At 37.1% G+C, this 27,268-nt stretch overlaps 1 protein-coding gene and 1 long non-coding RNA gene across 3 annotated transcripts; one reads left to right on the top strand and one right to left on the bottom strand.

Annotated features, from left to right (window-relative positions):
• LOC135171026 (eukaryotic translation initiation factor 5B) lies at window positions 1-27,022 on the top strand. 2 transcript variants are annotated; one of them, XM_064137301.1, is made up of 13 exons: window positions 2-248; window positions 849-1,444; window positions 1,506-1,990; window positions 2,168-3,516; window positions 3,589-3,791; window positions 3,983-4,248; window positions 4,500-4,581; window positions 4,713-4,894; window positions 13,951-14,027; window positions 14,225-14,432; window positions 14,914-15,009; window positions 21,031-21,192; window positions 26,037-27,022. In XM_064137301.1, exons 1-13 carry the CDS (start codon window positions 202-204, stop codon window positions 26,142-26,144), a joined length of 3,861 nt encoding a protein of 1,286 aa, XP_063993371.1. In that variant the 5' UTR covers window positions 2-201; the 3' UTR covers window positions 26,145-27,022. The 2 variants fall into 2 exon arrangements, with proteins under 2 accessions (XP_063993372.1, XP_063993371.1); XM_064137302.1 differs by lacking the exons at window positions 13,951-14,027; window positions 14,225-14,432; window positions 14,914-15,009; window positions 21,031-21,192; window positions 26,037-27,022 and adding an exon at window positions 5,141-5,282 and having other exon boundaries at window positions 1-248.
• LOC135171027 (uncharacterized) lies at window positions 17,410-20,018 on the bottom strand. The gene is made up of 2 exons (XR_010300471.1): window positions 19,058-20,018; window positions 17,410-17,757 (listed from the first exon to the last, which is right to left on the bottom strand). It is a non-coding gene; the product is annotated as an uncharacterized LOC135171027 (long non-coding RNA).
• Window positions 27,023-27,268: the final 246 nt, after the last annotated feature.

The following is a 27,268-nucleotide window of genomic DNA, read 5'->3' as shown; positions in this document are numbered from 1 at the left end:
CAGCCAACTTCACGCTGATCCATTTCGCGAGGTGAAAAACCGGTGTGCACACACTTGGCACATCAAATATCAGAATTCTAACAATTCCTTCATTAATCCGCATCTCATGTTGCGTATGCTCGCATCTGTCAATTATTATAGACGTAAAAAATATTGAAAATTTGTTCACTCCATAAAGGACAAACAAACAGAGGTGATAAAATGGGCAAACCCAAGAGGGGAAAGCGAACGGGAAAAGACGACGATTTGTGAGTTTATTTTCAGACCATAGCATACTTATTTCGTTTTATGCATATTTATAATTACGTTGGCAATTAGTTTCATAGTATTGTCATATATTTCGACATTTATAAGATCGCACAGCCATTCTGAGTCAATGGAAATATCACAGCGTGGATTTATGTACTTACCATCTGGTCGATAGAGGTTATGTTAGTGTTTCAATTTTCTTTTTTTTTTTATTTTTTTGCTTCATCAGTTTTACATTTAGAGATGATAACCTATGAAGGTACTATAGAAATTTTGGAGAATTATGGATTTCATAGTTTGTAGTGCAAGTTTTTGAATAATAAGTACCTTTCATGACATTTTCTCAATTGCAGAGTAGGAGAATTGTTTTCGCCATTGAATATTAATTACATGGAATGAAAAAAAAACATTTCACCGTTATTATTGTTACTAAGTGATGTTTTGCACAAAAAAAAACACGATAAGATTACTCTTGAGCAATAAATAATTCTAAGGAACCAATGTAATACTCGAATTTCATCAAAAAACTCATCAATTTTCTCTTTTTGCAAAAGCTTTTCAATAATGGCATTTAATTAATATCACCATTTACTTCCCAGCGACAGTGATGTTGGCGTTGATGAGTGGTCGAATGCTGATTCAACTCAAGATAAATCAAAATTAAAAGACAAGAGAAGCAAAAAATCTGACGATTTTGATGACTTAACGAGTGAGCTAGAAAAGATGAAAGTGGATAAAATGAAAGGTAAGAAGGGAAAGAAATCCAGACGTGGAGACGATGATGATGAGTCCATTACCAAGGGAAAAAGCAAGAAACAAGATGAATCTGATTCCGAGTCAGAAAACAAATCAAAATTAAAAAGTAAGAAGGGCAAGAAAACTGCTGGAGGTGATGATTTCGAGCAAGAAATCAACTTGAAATCGAAGGGAAAGAAGGAAAAGTCTTCGCTTGTTGACTATGAAGATGATTCCGGCTCAGAGTACGAGAGAAAAGGTCCCGCCAAAGGGAAGCTAAAACAAGGAAAACGAGACAATAATCATGACGATGACGATGAATTTCTTGATAAAACGTCTGAAGGAAATAGCTTAAAGAGTAAGAATAAAGGCAAAACGAGAAAGGGCAGAAAGGGCTCGATTCCGCATGGTGATGACGATGATGATGTTGCCGTTGAATCATCCAAATTTAAACCACAAGGTAGGTTTTCGACAGATTATCAATGAATTTCCGTACCTAAATATTTATTTTATATTTTTAGCGGCTAAAGGCGGTTTTGCTCTTCTGAATGTCGAAGGTGATTACGACATTGATTGCGATACCGAAGAGCCACCCCAGAGTGATGATGCAACGGAGCCAATTCCAAGTGTCGAGCAATCAGCAAGCAAATCCAAGCAGCAACGGAAAGAAGAGCCCCAAGGGAAAAAGGGTAAAAAGAAAAAAAAGAAACAAGACAGCGACGATGAACTGGAGAAAGCCCTGGCTGAATTAGAAATTGAGTATTCTGGGAAGAAACCTGATAAGCAAGAGAATTTAGCTCCTGTTCAGGACGTTCATGATGTTGGAGAAGACAAAGGGAAAAGAGGAAGGAAGGATAAAGTTAAAGATCAGGAGAAGAAATCTGAGAGTGAACTTGGAGATGATGGAATCGTGCCTGAGGATGGCAGTACTGTAAAGACAGCAGCACAAAAGAAGAAGGAGAAAAAGGAACGTGAGAAGCTGAAGAAAATAGCCCAGAAAAAAGCTGTATGTTTTTTTATATCTTCTTATCATTTTATTGTTTAATCTGATAATCATTATGAAGAAATTTGTATTCTCTCGAGCTAGATCGCAATCGATTACTCTTGAACAGTTCTATGACCAAAATTACATCCATACAATCAGCTTTTAATAAAATTTATAAATATAAAATTCGTTTTCTAGGAGGCCGGTAAACAAGAAGATGATGCTCCTAAGGCTTCGTGGATGGAGATGCCTCTAGAGAAGAATCTAGAGCCCATAAAAAAATCCGAAGACTTAGGTGAAGTTGGTGGAGACATGGAAGAAAGTAAAAAGAAGAAGAAGAAAGCTTCAAAGGAAGATCCGAAGGACAAGGGCAAGGGTCCGGGCAGGAAGATGATAGCGGCAATGCAACAGGCCTTGAAGAAAGCTAAAGAAGAGGAGGAGCGCGTCCAGCAGGAGGAGGAAGAACGAATACGCCAGGAGGAGCTCAAGGAGAAAGCTCGTTTGGAGCAATTACAGCTTGAGCAAGAACGAAAAGAGAAAAAGAAATTGAAAGAAAAGCAAAGAAAAGAGCGTCTTAAAGCAGAGGGAAAACTCCTGACAACGAAGCAAAAACAAGACAGAGCGAGAGCCCAAGCAATGCTGGAAGCGCTGAAGGCACAAGGAATGGAGATTCCCGAGGCTGGTGAGAAAAAACCGAAAATGAAACTTGGTACGAGAATAAGACCAAGTAAAATAAAACAGCAGGTGAGTACTGAAGAAAAGGAGGACGAGAAGAAGGACGAGAGAAGACCTGAGCAGATTAAGCTCGAAATTGTGGATAATCAAAAGGGGGATAAGAAAGAGGAGGATGAGGTTGTTAAGGATAGTTGGGATGCTGTCAGCAGTGAAGACGAATTGGAGGACCAATCAGAGGAGGCTGGTAAACCTGAAGGATCACAACAGGTGAATAAATTACCGGACGAATTAGAGAAGAAAGAATCTTCAGAGAGTGAATCTGAGAGTGGAAGTGAGACAGAGTCAGAGTCTGAGGAGGAAAGTGAGGAAGGCAGTGTTGATGATCGATTGACTGATGCCGAGAGGAAGAAGGAGAAAGCCAAAATGCGGATACAGAATCGTAGAATGGAAGCTGAGAAAAATAAAACTATCGATAATCTCAGAGCTGCTGTTGTTTGTGTTCTGGGACATGTTGACACTGGAAAAACCAAGATTCTTGATAAATTAAGAAGGACTAATGTACAAGATGGCGAGGCTGGGGGAATAACTCAGCAGATTGGAGCCACGAATGTACCTATTGAAGCCATTCATGAATCCACAAAGCATGTTAAAGGATATGGGGACAAGACTTTTAAGATTCCCGGTTTACTGATCATTGACACACCTGGGCACGAGTCATTCAGTAATTTGAGAAATAGGGGATCGTCGCTTTGTGATATTGCTGTGCTTGTAGTTGATATTATGCATGGACTGGAACCACAGACTCTGGAGAGTATTGGACTGCTGAAAGCTAAGAAGTGTCCTTTTGTCGTTGCTTTGAATAAAATTGATAGGTGAGTTTAGCCATGAATTTTTCATGATTTTATTTTTATTGAAAAAAAATTCCAAGAACAAAATTTTTTCAGGCTTTATGATTGGCAGACCATGAATCGGAAAGATGTACAAGATATTATTAAAACTCAGGGACCAAACACTCAGAGGGAATTTGAGAAACGTTCGCAGGATGTTATTGTTCAATTCGCTGAACAAGGACTCAATGCCGCACTTTTTTATGAGAATCCTGATCCCAGGAGTTATGTTTCATTAGTACCAACGAGTGCTATCACTGGTGAGTTTAATCATCGATAAATATCACGATGACGGTAGAATGAGAGCGGGGGGGGGGGCGAAGAAGGAGGAGACAGGAAAAGGATTCTTGATTACTCTTTTCTCTGTGTGGCAATTTTTTCATAATGGAGTAATTATTTTTCATTTTATTGACATTGAATGGATATTAATGGATGAATTGTATTGTTTAAGGTGAGGGAATGGGAAATTTATTAGCACTTATAATTGATGCCTGCCAAGGACCCCTTGCCAAACGTCTCATGTACAGCGAGGAACTCCAAGCAACTGTACTCGAAGTTAAAGCGCTACCTGGTCTTGGTACAACTATTGATTGTATTTTAGTCAATGGTACACTCAAGGAGGGCGAGACAATGATTGTTGCTGGAACCGATGGTCCAATTGTCACACAAATTCGATCGTTACTTATGCCACAGCCACTGAAAGAATTGAGGGTCAAGGTAGGAAGATTTTATCTTTCAGTGTATGTAATTTGAATTAATAGAGAACTGTTTTTATTGATTCAATTACTTGGGTATGTATTGTATTTGTTGAATTCATTTGCGCTCGTTGAATTTTATCAACCTTTTTTCATTGATTCAATTCTTCTTGTCACTTTTTCGATTTAAAACTTCTTTATATTCAGTCAATTAGTTCATAGTTCTATATATTTATTTATGTCATATCTTGAGTAAATCATGATTCTTGGCAGAATGCTTATCAAGAGTATAGAGAGGTGAGAGCAGCTCAGGGAGTCAAAATAGCTGCCAAGGATCTTGAGAAAGCTATTGCAGGTCAGTTAAAAATCTGAAAAAACCCTTTTTTAATTTATAAGCTATTTAATTTATTTCTAAAAGATATTTCAGCAATGATTTCCATATTCAAAATCAATTTTCATTCAAAATTGACGAATACTGTTCAACAGGATTGAATTTAGCAGTGGCTCAGAAAGCGGATGAAGTGGAAATTATGCGAGAAGAAATAGCAAAAGAGTTGTCAAAGGCACTTGGAAACATAAAATTAGCAGAACGCGGTGTTTTTGTTCAAGCTTCAACTCTTGGTGCCCTTGAGGCCCTTCTCGACTTTTTGACGAGCAGCAAAATTCCGGTGAGTGAGATGAAATATAAATGAATAGTAATCATGACAAAATTGATACACATATTCTCCACCACTTCGGTATAATTGGTATAATTTTCGTTGTGAAACATTGGAAAACTTTCGTCTTTCCGATTTTAGTTGGGGGGGGGGGGGAGTATTAATAAACATCATGCCATGTGCGTTTTGGTTCTCGTATTCCGCAGAGAGTGTGGACACGAGAGCGATGCCAGCAATGAACCATTTCCTTCTTAACAGTTTAGCAGGATACAGCTCATTGGCTCGACACAGCGTACTTTTGTCATCGCGATCCAACCCGTTGCTATCAGGCTATTCCTCTATGTGTGGTTTTATACAGGGTAGATAAAATCATTTTATCTCGCGCAGGAAAACAGCATTTTAAGGCTTATAGGCATCATTTTTCACTTATTAATAACAATTGACGAAAATGGAAAAATAATAATAACTGTTTGTGGGATTTTCTTTCACGGAAGACTGTTGCATTATATTTATAAAAAAAAATCATGAGAAGACGAAAAGGAGACTAATGAAAAATCAACAGACGGAGGAAGAGAGAGGAATAATAACCGTAGGTAATGGGTAATGTAACCCAAATTTTTGAAATCCACCATGGCGTCTCGTCTCAGTGATCCAATCAGTGACATGAATTACGACCTATTTTTTTTTCTGACTCCTTTAATTTTTTCACTATCGTTTTGCCATAAACTTAATACCCCGGGCTATATATCTTTTTTATTGAATCCTCGTTATTGAATTGAACTGAGGCATGAACGTGAGGAGGAAAAAAAGGTACAGATTGCAGTCGCTGGAAGTGGTGGATGGCGCCAGGAGGCGTCTCCCACGTCCGGTATCTTATGGAATGCAACGGTAGCGGGTTTAACCGTCGCGGGAGTTTCTCTAAAACTGATTTGTTGTATTACGCACACTTTGCCATCCTGGGATACCAATTAAAATGAGGATAAATAATTGTAAATTCCCTCCAAAAAATACTTATCCAAATTGGTAAATTTGAAGAGATTATTTTGCCCATTTGTTTTTCAACAATTGAAATAAATACCCTCTTGATATTCATAAATTTGGATAATTCTCTAGCTGATCTACTGTCACAAGAATCGAAACACAATGAGACAAGTGTTGTAAAATAAAGAATTAAACGAGATGAAAGGATAAGGCCATTAGGTCAAAAATTTTGTGATATCATCCTTTAAAGATCCTACTTGTATTACGTGCCCCTCCAAAAATAATTCGGAAAGATAAAACTCCACATGCGTGGTGCAAACATTAACGCACGATAAAAGTGTTCGTAAATACCTCGCACTATTTTTTTTTCCTCTCTTCCCATCCTCGGGATTTTTTCTAGATAAAATTGTCCACATAAGAGAACGAGGTAGAGGCATTCGTGAGAGAGTAAAGAAAATTATTTTCTGCCGAAGGCACAAGTCGCAATCGATTTTCACAGCCAGTAGTTCGTAAATCAAGCCAACGAGTGGATACACCTTGCTCGATTCATGAGGAAGGGCGGAAGACTAAAAAGCAATGGGCAAGAGGCAAGATGTAAAGGATTGGTCATCCATTCACGAGTCAGGATTCGGGGGTCTGTAGACTTGCGGTGGAGTACCCATTTTTTTTTTTCATTTACTTGGGAGAACCACTTCTCTCATTGTTCAGTCGTTAGAAAGAAATGATTCTCTCGTTTTATCACTTCGTCACTGATAAAATACACTATTTAAGGGCTTGTGAATTTTGAGACGGTAATTCTTTTGCTCGATATTACGAACAAATTACGAGGAACATAATTTCTGACAATTCCTTACGTATATCTCTCTTTCTAATAAATTAGGCTGATCTCGATTATTCCATCTTAAAAGAATTCGCTGTGGAATAGTTATTCCTGCAGCACCGATTCCCCATAAACGAACCAGTTTCATATCCGTCGCCGGAAGGTGATGGTTTCTGGTGATCGAGACGAGATCATCCCCGGGTTTCTCTTATTTGATATCAGTCGTGCATTTTCTGTTGTACCATTGTAATATTTTAATTCGTGCTAAAATATAACAGGCATTTAATATTTTACATTATACGACTTTCAAGTTAATAGAAAATTCAATACCAGAACGGTAAATAGAATTATTTTCAATTGTTTTCAATGTCAATATTGAAGACAGAAGAGATAAAAAGCATAAAAATTAGAAATTGTTCTATGTTCCTTTAATTATTCTAACACGATTAATCTAAAATAAGTGGCTTCAACGCTTTTATTGTTAAATATTGAAATTTTTTCCACCGCAGAAGAATATTTCAATACTGCAAAATGAATTTTCAAGAATGGACAATAAAAAATTCCAATCATGCAGAATATAACTGCGCCCCGTGTACCGAGAAATAAATCAAATTTATGGCGTGACATTTGTGACTTCAGAGCGATGAACATAGAAGAAGAAGAGGAAGAGAGAGAGGGGAACCGATAAAATTTGCAAATGTATCTGGGAGTGGCCTCAAACGTACGTCCTTGCTCGTATTATGAATGGACTTCCCCCGCCACTTGCGCACCCATCGTAGAAATCACGTGGTGGATGCCTCAGTGACGTACAATATTCCCCTTCGAATGGTCACTTCTCGTTTGCCTCTTTCACAAACGTTTATTGCATGTAAGACCCATCAAAACTCATTGGCTTTCAGGCACATTGTTCATTATTTACTTGTTTTGCGTTTCCCATCCCTATATAAAATTTATCACTACCTCTACATTACACGGCCTGCGCAATATATTCTATCGGCCCTGGAATTTATCATACATAGCTATGAGACAGGTGTTAATCAATTGGAAAACATAATATGAATGAGTTTGACATCTATAGTCATATTCAGTCATCATTTGCTTCGATCTTAAGAACGAACAGCGGAAATTATTCAATTCAAAGAAATCAAGCAATTGGGATCTATATTTTCACTAGGCAAACAGTATATTTGAATATCTTCGGGGATATTCTTGAAAATTCCTCCTCTTTGATGATTTCATTTCCATCCTTTTGACTGAGTCCGGGGTCATATCCGCTGAGGCAAACCGTCTACCGTATCTCCACGTCTTCCATCTCGTTAAAATCCAACGACTTTCTTCCGGTGAGATTATTCGACTAGGCTTTTTTCGGATAAATATCTTTCCATCGCTTTGTTTTACATTTTCCCCCCTGTCAGTTAGAATTTTTCGATGTAAAATGACATTTTCTTAAGAGGATTTAAGTAGAAAAAATATTACAGAAATGGAGGAAAATTCGGAAAAAAATATTCATTTCTATTATAACCCTGAAAAATGCTCTTGGAATAGAAATATTATCTCTATTTCCTGTTCCCACTTGAATAAATAAATGGAGCCAATCAATTGATTAGGATATTCAGCTTCGAACCACATGAGTGACGATTCGCAGCACATATGTGCAAAAGGGTATATGCGCAAGAGGTATCCTTCATTCTTCCATTGATGGAGAATGAGGAGGATGAGACGACGGGGCGAATTAACAGGTGAAGTGTATGAGACGTTAAAAAAACAAAAAATAAAAGTGATTTACGTTAATGCCAAGGGAATCATTGGCAGTACGAGGCGTGATCGTAAAACTCACCGCTCATTTCCGGTCGTCTCAACCGACCCCGTTTTACCTCTTATTATTTTTTTCATCTCACCGCAAATATCAATATTTCCCAACTAATCTACGTTGTCAATTTATGGATTTTTTTTTCTTTTTACAAAGTGCATGAATTTTGTCAATATTTTTGCCTTTTTAATTCAGCAAACAGATCATTTTGATTTGATGCGATTGGATACCAAAAAAGGTCGTTCAAGGCTCCTCCTCGCTGGTGTATGTATACCGTTTTTCGAAGTGTTTGCGTTAGAAGAGGAAAGGGAACATTGCCGCGTGGCGCCCACATGGACTTTCTTCTTTTCATTCAGTAAAGATTTCCAGCCGTGGCGCACGAGATTCCGCTCGTCTTTCTCCTCCCACGATATTTATGCACTATGGCACACCTTTTTTTTTTAAATTTTTACTTCAATGAATTAATGTCCAAAAATTGTGGTCTTCAACTAAGTTTTTATTTTTATCTGTTTTTTCTTATCGTTAGCAAGGGGAATTTCATGTCATGTTTTGAAGTGAAAGTTGCCGCTTGAAAAAAGAGAAAGATAATGTTGCCTTAAAAATTTTAATGATTCCGAAGTATTATATAATTCTTAGTGCATTATGTCAGGTTTCCATCATTGAAGCAACGAAAAAGAAACAACCAGTTGTGTGTTTGTTTTTTTTTTAACATTAGTACAAATTTACTAGGTAAAACTCTTGCCAACACAGTCTTTTCAAAATGTTACAAACAATTGTCTAGTTTTGAGTATATATCTTTGAGTAAGAATTCCAGATTACCTTCATATTCGGATATCATGTGGGCAATCACTGTCTGTTGAAGGCTCATGCAAAATTGGAGAAATAATAATAATTATAATAATAATTGAAGTTTCTCGTAGGCGAAAACTACATGACAAGCCCATAGACCCAACCCATCGTGAAGGTGTCACCGCACTCGATGACATACCACCACGCCGTTCACCTTGTGTATCTCAATGATAAATCTCATAATATCGATCAAACAAATTTTTCCCCTTCATCGATTGCTGATATTATCAATTAACCATATTTAAGAATATCCAAAAAGTTCTGACCGCTTTTTTCCGAGAAAGTATTCAAAATAAATACACTTAGTCTGCACATTTTTCTCAGAAATAACTTTTGAAATAATGACAATAGATTAAACCGCTTCCAAGTATGAGATGTAACAATTAAAACGCGATGCTACATGGTGAACGTTTATATGTTGTCAAATAAATAATTTCTTCGTCAACCGTTCACTACATTTTATTTTTACACGTGCAATCGATTTCTGGTAAATTTTTTTGTACGAATAAATATTTTTAATTGGTGACCCCTTCAAAGGAATTAGTATTTACACTGAATAAGGAGAAGGAGAATGATGAGAGGGAGTGCGAACGCGGCCCACGCCTGTGGCCTCTCGCGTGGGTTTTGTGAAAATTTGCCCGACGTGGTGGTTCCGTGGCACGACTGCGAATGAACGATAAATAAAAGGGAACTTGCAACTAAGGTGAGAGAGACTCTCTGCGTAGGTGATGTGAAACGTCCTCTGGTTCACTCTGTCGTCGGCAAATCCTTTGAGAAAACCCACGGTGTTTCTATTTGTAAAAATCTATTTTTTTTTTCGCTTCTTCATTTTAAAGTTGTTGAAATTCGATAATTTTTCATTCTCTGAACGACGTTCCAGCTACTCGATTCGCTTTCTTTACAGTGCGTGAATTTAACGAGTAACTAAGCCGCTGCATTTTCTTTTGAGCAGAAATGGCCCACGATTTCATCAGATGTGTTTAGATTTTTATATTCTCACCTCTACCACTGAAAGGGGTACCAAACAATGAGAAAATTTGAAAAATCAGGAAATTATGATCCTCCAAACAACAAAGACAGAATTTTTTGGTTCGAGTGCACCGTCGAAACTTTTGGAAAATTTGAGTTAAATAATGCGAGAGTAAGATATTCTACTGAAATTATGGAACAAGTGTTGCCGCAAATCGTTCAATGGAATATATGTGTAAACTCGTAGAAATCCGGGCTGGTATAGCTGAGGGACCGTGCAAGGAGGTCTTGCATCCGCTGTCATGTCTTCAAACTGCTTACCGAGTAAAAACAATGCGAGGAAGAGCACCATCTTTTCCTGCCAGTGCGCTTCATGTGGAGGACTATATGTTTTTTTTTCAATTTGAATAATTGGTCTGTTTTCACTTTACATGTTTTTCTCGTCTAGATGAAAGCATTGAACAAATGCAGTTTTTAGCCTGTATTATAATTTTGTAATATAAAAAACAATTACAAGAAAACTTGAAGGATTCTAACGCTTTTACAGAACAACAAAAATATTGAATACCTGTTAACCTTTAAATTTTTCTTTTTTCCAAATGGACAAACCAGTGACTCGGTCAGTCACGTCTCTGATGGGCAACTCCTCCAAAAGAGGGTGAATAACATTTAAAAAAAATGAAAAAAAAATTAACGCGAAACGGAGCAATGTGTCGGGTTGACTGCGGACGAGAGAACCCCAAAAATAACATCTGACGCATGATTCTTCTCTCCTTCGTTTACACCAACGTTTACATACGTATGAAAGTGTATCCATTGGGCACGCGTGATGCGTAGAAATATACGCACCTATAAACAAGCTAAGAAGGGGTCAGACACGCCGCTGGTGCAATTAGTCACTGCCCCTAGGGGCGGCTTCTTCTCATTCCATTACAACCCGTAACTAAAAAAAAACTAATGACAGTCAGAGGGTTTTAATGATCATTAGTAGATATATTCGTTGTTGTTGATTGATTTATTTGCTTGTGATGGAGAATTAGGTTTTTCATTTAACATGTTGTTTACTTTCAGACTATTTCTTGTACTTAGAATGATGTGAATCATCTTATCCGGGAGGATGCCAATAACTAACCAGTTTTTCTCCAATCGTTAAATTTTTTTACTATCACGAATTCAATATTTTTTAATTATTGCCTCCCGCCAGATTAGTTTTACAGTGTCGTAATTTCGGGACCCTTGCTGGAATATTTTGGAATTCCGACAATCTTTACTCGAACTCCAACCAAGTATACGATTGGCGTTCCTCGGTTCTTCCAAGAAGCGCGTATTTTCGTATCGGGAGACTCTCGATTGCACTCGACGAGTCGACTATTTTCATTTGCCATAGATTAGATCAGTCGTTAACGGAAGGAACTGATATAAATACGATCTGCTCTCTTCCAAACAATCATAACCGTTTTCACAATCTCACAACCAAAAGAATAATTCGTGACGGATAATTTGGTGAAGTGGTAGATTACGCCCGGGCAAGAGGGGATTCATTGCAACTTACAATGAATGGAAGTAATTTTAACGAATGGGGAAAATGAATAAAGAGTGGATGTATGAAACAAATCACTTTGGCTTTTACGCGCTCTCTCTATCCTAGAAAGCATCCCTGCCATTATCAGCCATGCCTTTCTCCTCCTGACACCTCCCCCCTCCCCTTCCCGCATCATTTACCTGAAATCATGTGAATAACGGTTATAATAATTAAAGGAATAAAGGAAATAGCGATGCTTTGTAATGAATGAATAAAATTTAATTGTCGCAGTATATAAATGTAATTTTCAGTTTGAAATAATAATAACTTTATTCCAAAATAAAATTAATCAACGAAACGGTTTTATCATTATTGAGAATATTTACTAGCAGTAATTTTCATATAAAATCTCAATGTACTACATTAATGAAATTGATTTGATAGTAAATTAATATGACAGTAGAATTAAGTAAATGGATAAATGAAAGATTACGCAATTGATTCAGAAGTGAAAAGTCATTCCCACGTGTTTTTTATTATCCAATAAATGGTTGTTCCACTGCTTGTACGAATTTTCACACTGGGAATGCGTGGGAAGTTGCCCGACAAATGTTAGGGCCGATTTGACGGAAATACGTGATCGTTCCTCTCCTGCCTTGCACCGACGAATTGCCCACTTTTTCATCTCCGGCGATCACAAATTGCCTAGGATTATCTAGTTGAGGACATATTCCGCCCACCTGCCAAGGATCGCAACCTTATCAATTTTATATTTTCACCTGATTACAAATCTTGGCGCGGATTATTTTTTTCGGCTTTCACTGCATGAGAATAACGTCATGGTGCAAATAGCAAAAGAAAAGCATTCATTCAGATAACCTAAGGGCATGCAACTTCGCGTTTCAGTAAAGCGAACGTCAACCTAAACCCATTGTCATTCTCAGCATTAATATAATAAAATCCACTTGAAAATTAGCTCGGAAATATGATTCCATTTTCCGGCTCTTACTTCACAACTACCACTATTGCTGATTGTCCCTTTTTCAGCGTCGCTGAGCCCTTCATTTTTTTTTGATAGATTTCTATTCTTTAAAAATATCAAATCAAAAGAATTTCCCATTTAAAAGAAAATTAATAATTTACAAAAACCAATAGAAGCCACAGTGCAATTCCTTCTGCATATATACTGAAGCAGTGAGGAATTATATTTTTGATTCCGTTAATTTAAAGGTTTATCAGAGATGATTGTTTATCGTCTCGAGTCACATTTCCGTTTGCAAGCTCATGCGGCTTCATCTTATCAGTTTGACTTTTGCTAATGGCAACGTTAAAATAAAGTTGAGACGGCATTAAAGTGGTATGGCGATATGGCGCCCAATTCCACAAGTAGTAACACGATACTTATGATTAGATCGTCATATGATTCGGTGGAAGAAATACAATAAAAAGGGAGTTTGGTTTATCGATGACACTTGAGACACATTTGAAGGAATGATTTATTGTTATTCAATGCCAATGATTTGGTATTGACTCCACTGTCTACTGGAGGAATTAATCTAGTTATAATGTGAATTCTTCTGAAAGTATTTCAAGATAATGAAAAAGAACCTGCCAAAATATGCAATAGAAAAAATATATCATACCCCCGCAGATGAACATAAAAAACAAGGAAGTAAGGGAACCGATGGATTGGTATGCGGGAAACGCAGTGTAGGGTTCACATATTCACAAAATACTCGTATTCACGCTACGTGTGACATCCGGGATGCGTGTTGTGTTTCTCAGGCCGAGTATTCGCGTAGGGAAAACCACAAAGTTATTCCTGGCAGCCCATACTACGTATATACTCCTTGCCCCCTCTTTTCCCTTTCTGTCGGTGAGGTTCAATTTTGTGTTTACCAACACACTGAACTAAACACAAAATTTTTGTGAACTCTCTCTCTCTCATACTAGAGTGTAAACACTATATATTCTCTTCAAGATCATTTCATTCAAAATATTACTGGTCAATTTATGACGACAGAAATTCCGAATGCCTTTAGATTAATAAACTTAAGACACTTTATTTCTCAATGCATTACTTGTTTTTTTTTGTTTTTTTTTTTCATATTGCACAGTACGCCGGTATCAGAATTGGCCCAGTAGTGAAAAAGGATGTGATGAAAGCGTCCATAATGCTGGAGCATGACAGTCAGTAAGTATGATAAAGAAATAAATTATTGAAAACATCTCTCATCCATTTTTCATTCGCCTTGTTGCTTCAATTATTCACGAGTTACTTCTATTTCCGGTCATTCATAAGAATCAAACAAAATTCGATGATTTTTAATTTTTATCTCTAGATTAATTAAACAAACTGAACAAATAAACATTTTCATTTATCATGATTAGGTATGCCACAATATTGGCGTTCGACGTTAAAATTGAGCGTGACGCCCAAGAATTAGCAGACTCTCTCGGTGTTAAGATATTCCAAGCGGACATCATCTACCATTTATTCGACAAGTTTACCGCTTACAGGGAAGAGCTGAAGCAACGAAAACGAGATGAGAATAAACACATAGCTGTTTTTCCGTGCAAACTTCGTGTTCTGCCGCAGGTGATTTTCTTACCATTTTTATTTTTACTTTTCAAGCTCTGAATGTGAACGAGAGTGAGTATATTTTTGGGGGAGAAAATGAAACGTTATCGAGTGTGATATTGGGATGCTGGTTGTCATCAGCTCCGGATGAGAGACTCAAGGCTTATCAACGCCGGATGTTAGAATGCACTCAAGGCAGGAAGTCGAATCTCGTGGGGCCCCCTCGGTACAACCGTTAGCGATAGCCTTTGGTCTTTATCGATTACATCTCCATGCACTGAATGGTTCATCGTAATGCTTTATGTTATGCATTTTCCGATGAAAAGAAAAAATTATAAGAAAACAAGTAGAACATTTAAATGTTGATTTTCAGCATCTTCAAAATAGTTATATAAAAATTTTATGTAATGATATATGAAAAAAAAAAAAACATTATTTCGCTTAGCATTTTACATACCTGTTCATAATCTGATCTAATGTGAAGTATTCATTTTTTTAGTACGTATTCAACTCAAGAGATCCTATTGTCGTGGGTGTGATGGTCGAGGCTGGAATCGTCAAAGAGGGAACACCAGTTTGCGTACCCAGCAAGGATGTAAGTATATTTTTTATTGATAATTTCAACTGCACTGACGCTTCTGTCGATACAACTAAAGGAGAGAAGAGAAGTGGGAAAATTTTAGTACTTTGAACGATTGAAATCAACGTATGCATGTGTGCCCACAAATTTATGTATTTATATGTGGTTCCTTCAATACTATTCTCGATCGTGATATAGAGCCACTTCAAACCCACACGATATATTTCATTTTGAAATTGACAATCGCGAAAGGTTGTACCACCCACGAGTCAAAATAAATACTTTTTCTTTCTGCCAGGAGGGAAAGCTCTGATAATCGATAACAGGAACCCTGAAAAATGCCGAAAGAATATCCTCGATTATTTCTGAAATTATCAAAAAATATCTATCTCCTACGCATCTTGATTTTCATTAAAAATATTAAATGAACTTTTTTTCCAATTCACTTTGTCTATCGGACCAACTGGTTAAAAAAACTCATGGAAAAACCATAAAAATCATGATTGCTTCTGTCCCTCAAGATTTCACGTGTAGGTGAACCCGTCTACCGAGTTCTTTCAATACGACGATAAAGTCGATAGGAAGGACTTGGAAGGTGCCCCGTAGGAGGACGAGGTTTTTCCCCCATAGGTCTAACAACATTAACGATGTAACTACCTAGTTGGTATAGCGTGGGCGCCCCGTTATTTTTTTTCTGGGTCCCCTTTATTTCGATCTCCTTTTAAATTTCAGTGTCGAAATAAAAAATAAAAAATTGCAAGAAAAGAAAGAGAGAGAAAAAAAAGAAACAAGTAGCTATGAGCCAGCGATTTCACTTGAAACCAGATCCACTGACGTTGTGGGTGAGCCAGGTGGTCATCGGATTTCTAGTGAAGTGAAATAGAATCATTGATGGAATTTGCTGGATTTTTTTAGCACAATTTGTTACGATAGAACAATAACCGTACTAATATCAATTATCGGAGATTTAATAACTAGCAAATGGAATTGAACCACTCCTGGTGCCCACAATGTACTCGTGGTCATGCGTGTGCGTTAGGTGGGATGAACATGAGATTTATTCACATTTTACTCTGCTCTTTTACCAACTAAAACGTTGGACAAAGTTAGAAGAACGTCTGTGAACGTATAAAACGAACAAAGTGGTTGAGAAGGGGCTTTTGAGGGTATCACGGCATTCTTGTCGCCCGCGCATAGAAAGCCAGACCCTACCATATAGTTAGCCCACATATTCAGTTATTCCAATGTGCCTTTAACGCCCTGACTAACAATGATTCGTGGAGTGATTGATTGGCTTATTTTCTTTTCTCGTTATGGGTTATTAACACAAAAACATTCTTCCCAGAAATCCATTGATTTTACCCAATAAAAAATTTTTAGTTGTTTAAGATTCATTCATCATATATTATATCATATATTCATGAGTTATATATTCTCATAACTTCCTCTCAATAATTATGAGGGAAAACACGAATTACGAAAAATCCCTATAACATATGATTTATTTTTTCGTAAAAAATAGAAGTGACTAAATATCTCTCGATGTTATCTCGCTTCAATCGTAATTTGGAACTTCTCCTGAGGTAGATCATCCGGACCGGATATTGGCTGTCACGCAATGTTAGCTCAGGTCAGGATCCTCATCTAAAGGTACCTCACATGTCTCGTGTGAAAAAAAAAACAAAGAATAGATGAAGAACACAAATTGAAATGCACGAAAACCTAGCGGCTTCGCATTTTTGTTTTTCTGTTCTGTTTTTTTTTTCCATTGCCTCTTCAATGACTTCTGAGGCTCCCCTCCATTTTCTACGTGACCTCGCAAGCGACTCGTGAGTTAGAATCGCACACTTCCGGTCTGTTGTGCGCTCGCTGACATATTTTCTAGTTCCATTGATAGAAAAGAAAAGAATAAAGAGGAAAAAACCGGAATGAAATGATTCATTGAGTAAAAACCAAATGATAATTTTGGATGAAACTTTTCTTTCCGTTTTAGTAATTAAATAACTATGTATCTCTCTACCGCGTGCAGTTACTACCTCGCAGTGTAACCTGTCACGTTTTACCGACTTGTTATCGATATGTTATACAACGACGTCGATACTGCAAGCATAATTTTGCCCTCCTTTTCACCTTTTTATTTACGTGCAAACGGAAATCCGGCAAATTCTTTTTCAATAGATAGAACACATTTCTCAGCGGTGGTCTTTCCTCAATATTGTCGGTTTGGATATCCTCTACGACTTGTCATTATCCCCGAACGACGTCCAATCCTCATTAAAAGGAGGTCATAGTTTGGCATTTGCAAAAATCCAATTTCAAGGACATTGAAATAATTTCCAGATCTGTTTCTTAGTTGGGGAGGATTATATATAAAGAATAATTAATTTTTCTCTGCAAAAATGAAAAATCTGTAGCTCAAAAGAAATCCATTTATTCTATTTTATGACAATGAAATTGATTGTCTACCAGGAAATAGACAAATATCGATTCATTTCTTATTTTTCCACGTACTCAAGAAAACGCCATATGTTTCATCAACATTTTAAGATGCGCACATACAACATATTTGAATATCTTCAAGATGAACTAGGGAAGACATAGTGCAGATGTGAAGCGGCAAATTACTGAAGGTGATCAAAACTCTTCCGGCACTGGCCGAGACGCTAAACGGGATGTGTTGCTTGATAATGTGTTGTTGAACTTGCGATGATAATGCTACGTAGAGTGATGTAGATGAACCATGTACACCGTCCATTCGTCACTCTGTTTTTCAAAAGAAAAAAAACTTATTGCTCGAGATTTACACGCCTCCTTCGCATATTAGCGAGTGTATGAATAAAATGAAATGGGCACTCTTGTTGCCCTAGTTATCGAGGATAAGAGAAAGATACGGTATATGATACAACTTGATATTTCAATGGAATTGTTTATCAGTTGGTTTTATTGTTATCTATCTTTATTCAGAGAAAAAAAAATTGTATACAATTGTATAGTGGTTATTTCGGTTATTCTTCATTCCTCGCCTGAGCTTCTAGGGAAATTCAAATGAGCTGAATGAGGTAATGGCAAATATTGACATCTATGGAAGTGAAAGCAAACTGCAACTATACTTTTGTCAAAATAGAATTTGGTTTAAAAAATTATCAAAATTACGGGTCAAGCCCCCCCCCCCCGTGATTGGTGAAAATATCAAGACTTTTGATTTAATATTCCAAGATTAAGCTTGTAACGATGTCGAATTATCGTGATTTTAGACAATATTTTCCTGTTGGTTGACGTTTCCTTCGATATCGAATTCCAGATTTAGCTCTCCACTCCCGCCATTTCCGTGACATTTCGCAAACTTGGAAATACCCATTTATATTAATTACGACGTTTCACCAAAAATGGATGGATGCAACACTTGGTAGAAAAGAGGGTTGACTAAACGCGTCACCGAGCCATATTCCACGAAATTCGAAGCAATCGTAAATGGAAACGTCGGCAGCTTTGAGTGGCATGTGCCACCGGATGAATTCTAGTTTGGCCACCAACAGTCTCATGTAGGCCTCAAACTCGTGGAGAATGAGGGAGTAAGATATATATAAACTCGTCCCGCCACACTTCCGGCTCTTGGTGGAAACGCCCCCGGCTTCCTTCCGGCCATTTATCACTCGATGGAGACAAAAAATATTCTCTCGGTGGCGGTGAGGGACCTGTGTTGGTCTTTAGAGAGAGCGAAATATATATATATATATATTATATATATATATATATGAATCCTTTGTTTATTATCAAAAGGGGTGAAAAATAGTTGAGTCCGTGAGGTGGGGGGGGGGGGCTATTTCAGTTCCTTAATATTATGTGTGAATGGAGAGAAAAATTCTCGAGTTTTGTGTTTTAACGGAAAAAGGCTAAACTTTTCTTTTTTCTCTTCAAATTTAGTCCTCGTGTTCATCGACAATTGAAAAACTATTATCAGAGGTTACATATATTATTATGGCCTCCGTCCCGGGAATAATAGAGCGTGTGCATCTTGTGTGGGCCCATATTGTAATTTTCAAAATATGCCACTGACACATACCTGAAAGTCACGACATCGAGATGGCGATATCGATACACTCTGAAATAACACCACTCTAAAGGACGAGTTTTAACATTTTAACTTGGATTGTGGCTTTGATAGGAAAATATAATCAGTGATAATGAACAAATCCACTTTGGGTGCTGGAATTTTGGCTCCATGTAGTAGAACTTCTGAATTTGTGAATTAAATGCTGGCTTTATGAAGTAAGATACGAATTCAATATAACATTTTTCTCCTCAATGGGGAAAAAATTCTAGTACAAAGACTCCTCCAAGTGAAGGCGGAAAAATATTTCACCAGCTGCGCAAACTCGCGTCGGGGGGAATGTAATGCCCGTGGAAACGTGGGCGAAAGGGGATTGATCCTGAATGAAGTCCATTCATGAGGAGGAAATTGTTCGTTGGTGGGGGGAACTAGGGGTGTAGAGGAGGGAGATAGAGAAGCTTGTGTCTGTCATGCTTGTGTTTGTTCATTTTATCAAGGGGTGGGAGTAACGAGTGAATGATTGAAAAATATATTTCTTTTTTTTCAGGAAAAGTGGCGATCCACATGGAAACATTTGTACTCTAAGAAATATATTTAAAAGACATTTCATTGCCTCAAATTGTATATATTTTCTGAGGAATAATAGATGGTATCATTTTTACGTGGAGCCAGAATTCGATTATCCATTAATTCAATTTTTTTATACAAGGACTGGCTGTGGGAATACAATAATAATTAAATATCATGATATTTATAAACTCCTACAATATAAGAAAACACTTTCATATTTTTTATTTTTTTGCAATACAAGAAATTTGACAAATTTTTGGACAACTTGAATTTTCGTGGCTTGCAGAAGCATTTTTCGAAGCTAATATTGAGCCATTTCCAACCAATACGATGCCTGATACCTGAAAATAACCACTGAATCACGTGATAACGAATTGATCTGATGACGTTCAAATATTGCAGTCACAAAAATAAACCAATACGCAAGATGATATTAAATCACCGTTGAATGGCATCAGCACATCATTGGTCAGCGCATGACACTCCAACACGCAATAATCTCCGAACGTAAAAATGAAAAACTAAAGCATTGGACCTTAGAAATACCGTTTGCGTATATTTGCGAACAGGGGCGGTGTAAACTATAAAGGATTTCTAAATTGGTGCGGCCAACAGAAATAGACTTCCGGTTCCCGTCTCGACCGGTGTCTGCTTAACCGGGGCTGCGCCAAATCTCCCGGCCCAAATAATGTTGATGAGTTGTTGAGTTTTTACTCTTTTCTTTTTTCAAATTCAATATTTGCTCATCGATTGGTCGCCGAAACCTTTTAATAAACAATGGTGTCAATTCTTACCTTTAATTCCATTAATGAAGGATTATTTAGATAAAGCTAATCGCAGAAGTATGAATATGTCATGTTTTATTTATCGCAGAACAATCGAGTAATTGTCTGGAATAAATTCACCATCAAATAAGTTAGAATTTACTTGCTTAATGGTGAGTAGACGTCGGCTCGGAGTTTTAAAGCATGAGAAATTCCCACCAAAAGATAAAAGTTCCTGGTAGCTGAATTGAAACAATAATGACCCGGACTTCTGGGACAAGAAGGGGCGATTCTCATGTGGACGTTTTTCATTCCTTTTTTTTTTTTTTTTTGGAAATTGATTCACGGATCCCCGGAGTCCACTGCCATCCCCCCCCCCCTCGGGATTCCTTTTCTCGATATAACAGAACGAATTTATCGGCGAATTTTCAAGCAGGACCCCTGCGAAGTCTATATTCTCATCATCTGGTTTTTCTCTTTCTTGTCTCCTTGTTTTTATTTAAAAGTCATGAAGTAGATTTAATGTTTCCAAGAAGATTTATTGAAACAAAGATTTCATGTCCTTTAGCTCTTCAAATGTTAACATCGCTTGAATAATCATATGCCAATAGTATTCACTCATTACTTATCATTGGATCCATTTTTTTGCAGTTTGTTGATCTGGGTGTGGTAACTAGTGTAGAGTACAACCACAAGGCGGTCGAGTCGGCGCGAAAGGGCCAGGAGGTGTGTGTAAAAATTGAGCCGGTGCCCGGTGAAGCACCCAAGATGTTTGGACGACACTTTGACGAGAAAGACATGATCATCAGCAAAGTGAGTTTTTTTATATTAATGAGTATTTCAGCTTGAGGCTCGTTGTTTCTTGTTTTGTTGTATGATCGATTTCACACCCCCATACGGCGATAATATTTTCTCTCCTCTCAAGGATTAATTATTCAATTAGTTGAATACACTTGTGGAGCTGAAATGATACTTTTTGTGCGCATTGAGGATATTTTGTTCCTCTCAGCATCAGAGCCATTCCCATTCATCGATCCACTTCGTACATGAATACTCACTCGCGTTCCTGTCTTACAACTCATATCCTCTGCTGCCCAACGATTCTCCATTTTTTTTTCATTCTTCCATTGATAAAATTGGACTGTCACTGGCGTGTGCAGAGCTTTCATTGATGTTTTCGGCATTGATAAATTCAATGGATGTGACGAAAAAGCTTTTCACTCAACGTCTATTCAATTGAGTTTATTGAATCCTCCTCTCATGGTTAATTATTCATTTCCATCCATCAGGAGGTGATGTGAATAATTAATCGGGAGCACATAATCTGATGGTAACGAATTAGCTTCTCAGTGTCACGAACGATAATCCGATAGTGATGGTTTATAAATATCACTTCCGCTGGCGGGATTCAATGGAGGATTCATTTCCATTCTTGATACTTAATAAAAATCAATAATTAAACGTACAGTTCATTCGAACTTTTGTCTCAAAACAATAAGAGTTATGGAATGATTTCTCGAACAATTAGTTGACATTAAATTACAGTAATGTACGTTCTCTAGATGTGGTAGTTAATCCCAATGTTCTCTACTAAAAAGCATAAACAAGGGCTACTAATTCGTGAAATCTATTCAATCCAGAATTCTAGAATTCTAAATACAAAAAATTTTTTCAACTTCTCAACGAAATTTCTATTTAAGAAATTAAAATTGAATCTCAAGATTCTTGAATATTAACGAAAATTAATTAGATCAGTCATCCATTGAGTTTATTTATAGCACTGGAATGAATAAACTCATCAAAGTTTTCGTTGAAGTAAGTAAATAGCTCTCTTATGTTGGATAGTCTTCGAGCTCGTTGATTTTCCAGGCACCCACGCCTTCCGCGCCCGCATCCGGTCGCCTGGTATATCCTGAGTCACGCAAGTTATGCCGCAGCAATGCCGCGTTTCTATTCCCCTCTTCATCCCCTCAATTCTCCATCCGCTTTTATCCCACGCTCTAAACAAAAATAATTTCCACTTGAAATTTAAGAATGAAAATTGATCGAGTTGGCCGTAACATTTAAAGTATTAGCTAACTAGAGAGCCAGAAGAATTGCCGCTTCTGTTTAATATTTTAAAATGAAGAGGAATCTATCAATGGAAAAGAATGGATGAAACCTTAAGTCAATAATAACAGAATGACTCGTAAACTTCAATACTTTCATTGTCACTGTACTAGTAGTCGTCTCAAATCGCTCCCTCCTACCTCCAAGTGAAGTCTGAATTGATTTACTTATTCCTATCGTTCATTCATAAATCAATTTAATTGTTCATCGAAAATATGACGCAGATCTCGAGTGATTCACATAGCAAGACGGTGTATTCCGGCTCATGTGTTAAACATGTGGGCACCACAATGGGTCTCATCATTTTATTATAAGGATATGTACGCTCTAGTGTGAATATGATGGGACACGTTTTTACATTCTTTCCTCATCCCATTTATACGACAAAACATCGCCAGAAGCTTTATAGAATCAGAAAGTATATGTGACGTCGAGTCGATGGAAAATTCTCGACAGTATTAATCAATCTCGAATTATTTTAATGAAAACTAGTACGAATGCGTAGAAGAGAAAAAAAATGAAGAGCCGTTGCGCTCAATCAAAATATTCAAGTATACTTTACAGGTTCGTACAACCTACAGTTTATAGATTCTACTTTTTCCAATTATCAAATTACATTCAATGGAAATCAATTGAAGTTATATTTGAATATTCCGTCAATTATTAATTCATTCTCAATGATCGCCTCGAAAAATTTTGAGGCATACAAACCAATTCTAAAGAAAATCAATAAAACAAATGAATGGGGTTCGTAATATTTACCGGATGTCACACACATACACCTACATCTATAGCTTGTGAGTTTGCAAATTAATTCGTGCTGCTCTCGTGAGGCTGCCCGCGCTCTCTTATGGCAATCTGCTTAATGCAATGAATATGAGCGTGTGGACACACCTTATCCCAGGTCTAATCGAAATGTCGAATTCCGATTATTTGATTTATTTCTCTTTAGGCTGAGAAAGAAGGGGCTAATGTCTTCGATTAAGTTCTCAAAAATCCTATTTTTTATTTTAAAAATTCCATTTGAAATGATTAAAACCTATTAAAAAATTACAAAATTATAAAGTCAATTTTTTTGTTATCTCAAAAATATTTCTAGAATTGGAGATGTTGGAAGTGAATTCCATCTTTATGGATTTTTGTAAATTAAAAGACACTTCAACTTTGTAAATTCTTCGATGAATCTTTACTGATTCTTCCTCTCTTTATATTTGAATGAATAAGATTTCCACATCATTCCTCTCTTCAGTACCTGTATCGATCCAATTCTATATAAACTACAGTGTATTTCATTGCGAGAAAAGAGGAAGGGTAGGTATGCTCCATTGAACCGTTGGAAACTGCCTAAAAATCCCTCAACAGAATGAAACCAGGGCACGATTGCCAAGCGCCCCACTCCCCTCCCTTCCTCCTCCCCTTCTCATCCTTCATACGCTCATTCATGCTTGGGGGTTCGGCGTTGTACTTTTAACAGTCCTCCCCATTCACGTGTTTGTTTCAGGAATTCTTTATCAATTTTATTTCAATAGAAAACACACATGAGAACAACCGCAAAAAATTCCGTGATTTTATCAGTAAAAATGTCACTGTATTTTTTTTTTTTGGGAAATTCATCTATAAATGACAATTCATTCCAGAGTTGTGTATTTGAAAAATTATATTATTCGGCGACCTCAACATTTAAAATTTCACCATTGTCACATCATGAAAAACATCTAATTTGAAAGTCATTAAAAAGTATTGAAATTACCTATAATTGAATTATGTAAAATACCTGGCACGTTTGCATTCATCGAATGCCCATCAATAGTCATGGACTCTTGTTGATTCTTGAATGAGGTCATTGGAACGGCCGCCTCTGACATGAAACTGTTGTCGGAGTAATGGCCGACGGTCCTTTATCCTTCATGGGTTTCAATCATCCCCCAGCAAACTCAGATGCTTCTGAGTCAAATCTTCCCCTACCTTATTTGGTTATCATCGAAGTTCCTTGTGCCGTAAACTTTCACATACGAACACATACACATGGAATATTTTATTTTCAGTGGAAAATAACTTTTCCACTTTTATACTATGTTGTATATTTTTTTGCGATAACAAAGAAACGGTTAGGAGCTTTGTTAAATATAACTAACATGTGGTATAAAAATTGTTGTCCTTAATTTCCAAGCAAGTGTCACAGAAATAATATGCTCCATCAATTTTTTTGTTCTTCGTCTCCCGTCCATTCCAGCGTTAAACAGTCACCTAGATGTTTATGATAAAATGAAATTTTCAAAAAATAAAAGGGTGAAGATTGGCTTACCGCGAAGGCAGGAAGTTAGCTATACACCGGAAGAGTTCAGACAGGTGGTCGCCGGATGTGTATCTTCCTTTTCCGAACGAGGTCCCGCATATTAAGGCCCCGTGACGCCGCCCATGTACCCAAGACTTCATAATAACATTCGTACAACGGAAAAGAGGAGGGGGGGGGGATTAAAAAATCGTGGGCAGCGGAATGGAACTCATACCTCATTACGTAGAAAAAAAAAAAAAATGAACGAGAGTGAGGGAATGACCGGAGAGGAGAATTATGTTTTGAGTAATCACTGCTGGTAATCTTGTCTCTGGAAAGGTGTTGAAATACGCGGTAATTGAATTATATTACGGCGGACGGAGGGAAAGGATTAAATAATAGAGACGTGAAGGGATGTGTTAAGAAGGAAATCGTCTGTGTTTATAATAGTGAAGGGAGAGGGCTCCGCACAAGTCTTGACGTTCCCACGGCGATCGTTCGGAGCCGTGTATTGCCGGACTCCAGTTTTTGGTCGACAAAGGCAAATTTTTTAAATATTAAATCTCTTGTTTCGAATTTTGATTCAAGATTAAGAATTTTGGAAAAATTAGTCCAGACGATTGTCCTAATATTTATTCAATTCATTAGTCCTAAAAGGATAAAAGCTTATTAGAATTTACAAATGGAGTAAAGTAAAGAAAATGAAGACGAAAAAATTCAGTACAAATATTTTTCGTCAAACAAAATCATCGGGCATTAATGACTTTATCAAAGGCCCGTTTTTTTTAATGAAGAGCCCGTCTTCTGGGTTTAGCGATAAATGAAACAGCTGGTGATTATCGATATGGAAAAAGGAGGAGAGAAATGGTGTGGCAAAGCGCGAAAATGTAAAAGCCGGTTTTTGGTGCGGTTTCTGACTGCGAAGTGAAGGAAAACGGTTTCCACTCTCCATTCATCGGAGTATTATAACGTAACGCTTTACAACTGTTTCCGTCCCCACCCGCACGCACAGCAGGGTGCCGCCCGCCACATACCGGAAGTGCCGTTTCATTCATGAATCGGTCCCAATGCTAGTTTAACGGAGGGTTGTTGACAACGATAACTGCCTCACTTCCCTTACTCCTTGCACGGTTTCCTATGAGTTCCTTGTAATTTTAATTTCCATAAGTGTGTAATAATATGATAACGAATGACATTATTATAATGATATATTTTTTTATTGAATTCAATGATTTAGATACTGCAAAAAAAATGTATTCTTTTCGTGTTACAGATAAGCAGACAGAGTATAGATGCTTGCAAAGACTACTTCCGCGACGATCTGATAAAAACCGACTGGCAATTAATGCTAGAATTGAAGAAACTTTTCCTAATTCTGTAATCCATGGGCATCATCGGAATTACAGCGAGAAATAGAAAATCGTGGCCTCCAAATAATTTTTTACTCCCAAATAATCATCACCAGTGGATTCCATCAGCATGTAAATTTCCAACCCAACAAGAATACAATTAAAAATAATCAATTAACTACTGCCTGCACCTCTGAAGAGTAAATAAGATAAACAATAAAGTAATAGATAAATCGACAGTCTGAAGACCATCACGGGGAGTGCAATCATTGACAATGAATCGACACAATAGAATAAGAATTGCGTCAACACCTTTGTGGCCGCTGAATGAAATCAGTGATTGGTTGCCATTTAATACAACGTCATCCTCTCGCGACCTTCCTCAGCCGATTCATTCATGTTTCCGTGCTTTTCCCATTCAATTGCTTTATTTTCATCAAACGCACGTGTCTTATACCTCGGCGACACATCATCCCTCATGTTGCCCCCGCCATACCTATTAATTGTAAATACATTAGGACCATGAACAATTTATCATTTATCATTTACCATGATAATAATCACGCGATTAGGGGGAGGAAGGTTAACTCAAGTGCTTTTGTGGCTCCCATAGCTGAGAGGCCTGTACTTAAGGCGTCTGCATTCTTCAAAGGAAATTGTCTGAATAGATCAGAGTCGATAGACTGCAGCCAGTGGTGAAAGTTATAAATCATTGTCTGATATAAAATTCAGTCTATTAATTGCATCGATTTGTACATTATTTTCTATTTTCATTTGTATGGTGTGCAGAGGGGTGGAAACAATTCACTGTGATGTATTATTTAATGTTTGATCTAGTGATAATGGAATTTCGTGGATTGTTTCAATCTTTCATGCCTAAAAATAAATTTATTGATTTTATTCACCAGGATTACAGTGTTTGTGTGTTTCATTTGTTCAGGAACAGAAAAATTGGTTTGTTTGTGAAAATATTTGAATATCGAGGGCTTTTCTTATAGATTTTATAAGTTTGTAGACTTCCTGCTTCCCCATTGCAGTATAAATGAAAGCTGAAATTTGAGCAACTTATATTATCTCTTTTTATTTCTCTAAATTGAAATGAAGGGAAAAACAACCAAATCAGTTGGAATTTATTAAAAATTCAAGATTCGTCCAC

The sequence above is a fragment of the Diachasmimorpha longicaudata genome, chromosome 18, assembly GCF_034640455.1.
Source record: "Diachasmimorpha longicaudata isolate KC_UGA_2023 chromosome 18, iyDiaLong2, whole genome shotgun sequence".
In the NCBI taxonomy this organism is placed as follows: domain Eukaryota; kingdom Metazoa; phylum Arthropoda; class Insecta; order Hymenoptera; family Braconidae; genus Diachasmimorpha; species Diachasmimorpha longicaudata.
The sequence above is the reverse complement of the archived record's forward strand: the minus strand, read 5'-3'. Positions and strand labels throughout refer to the sequence as shown.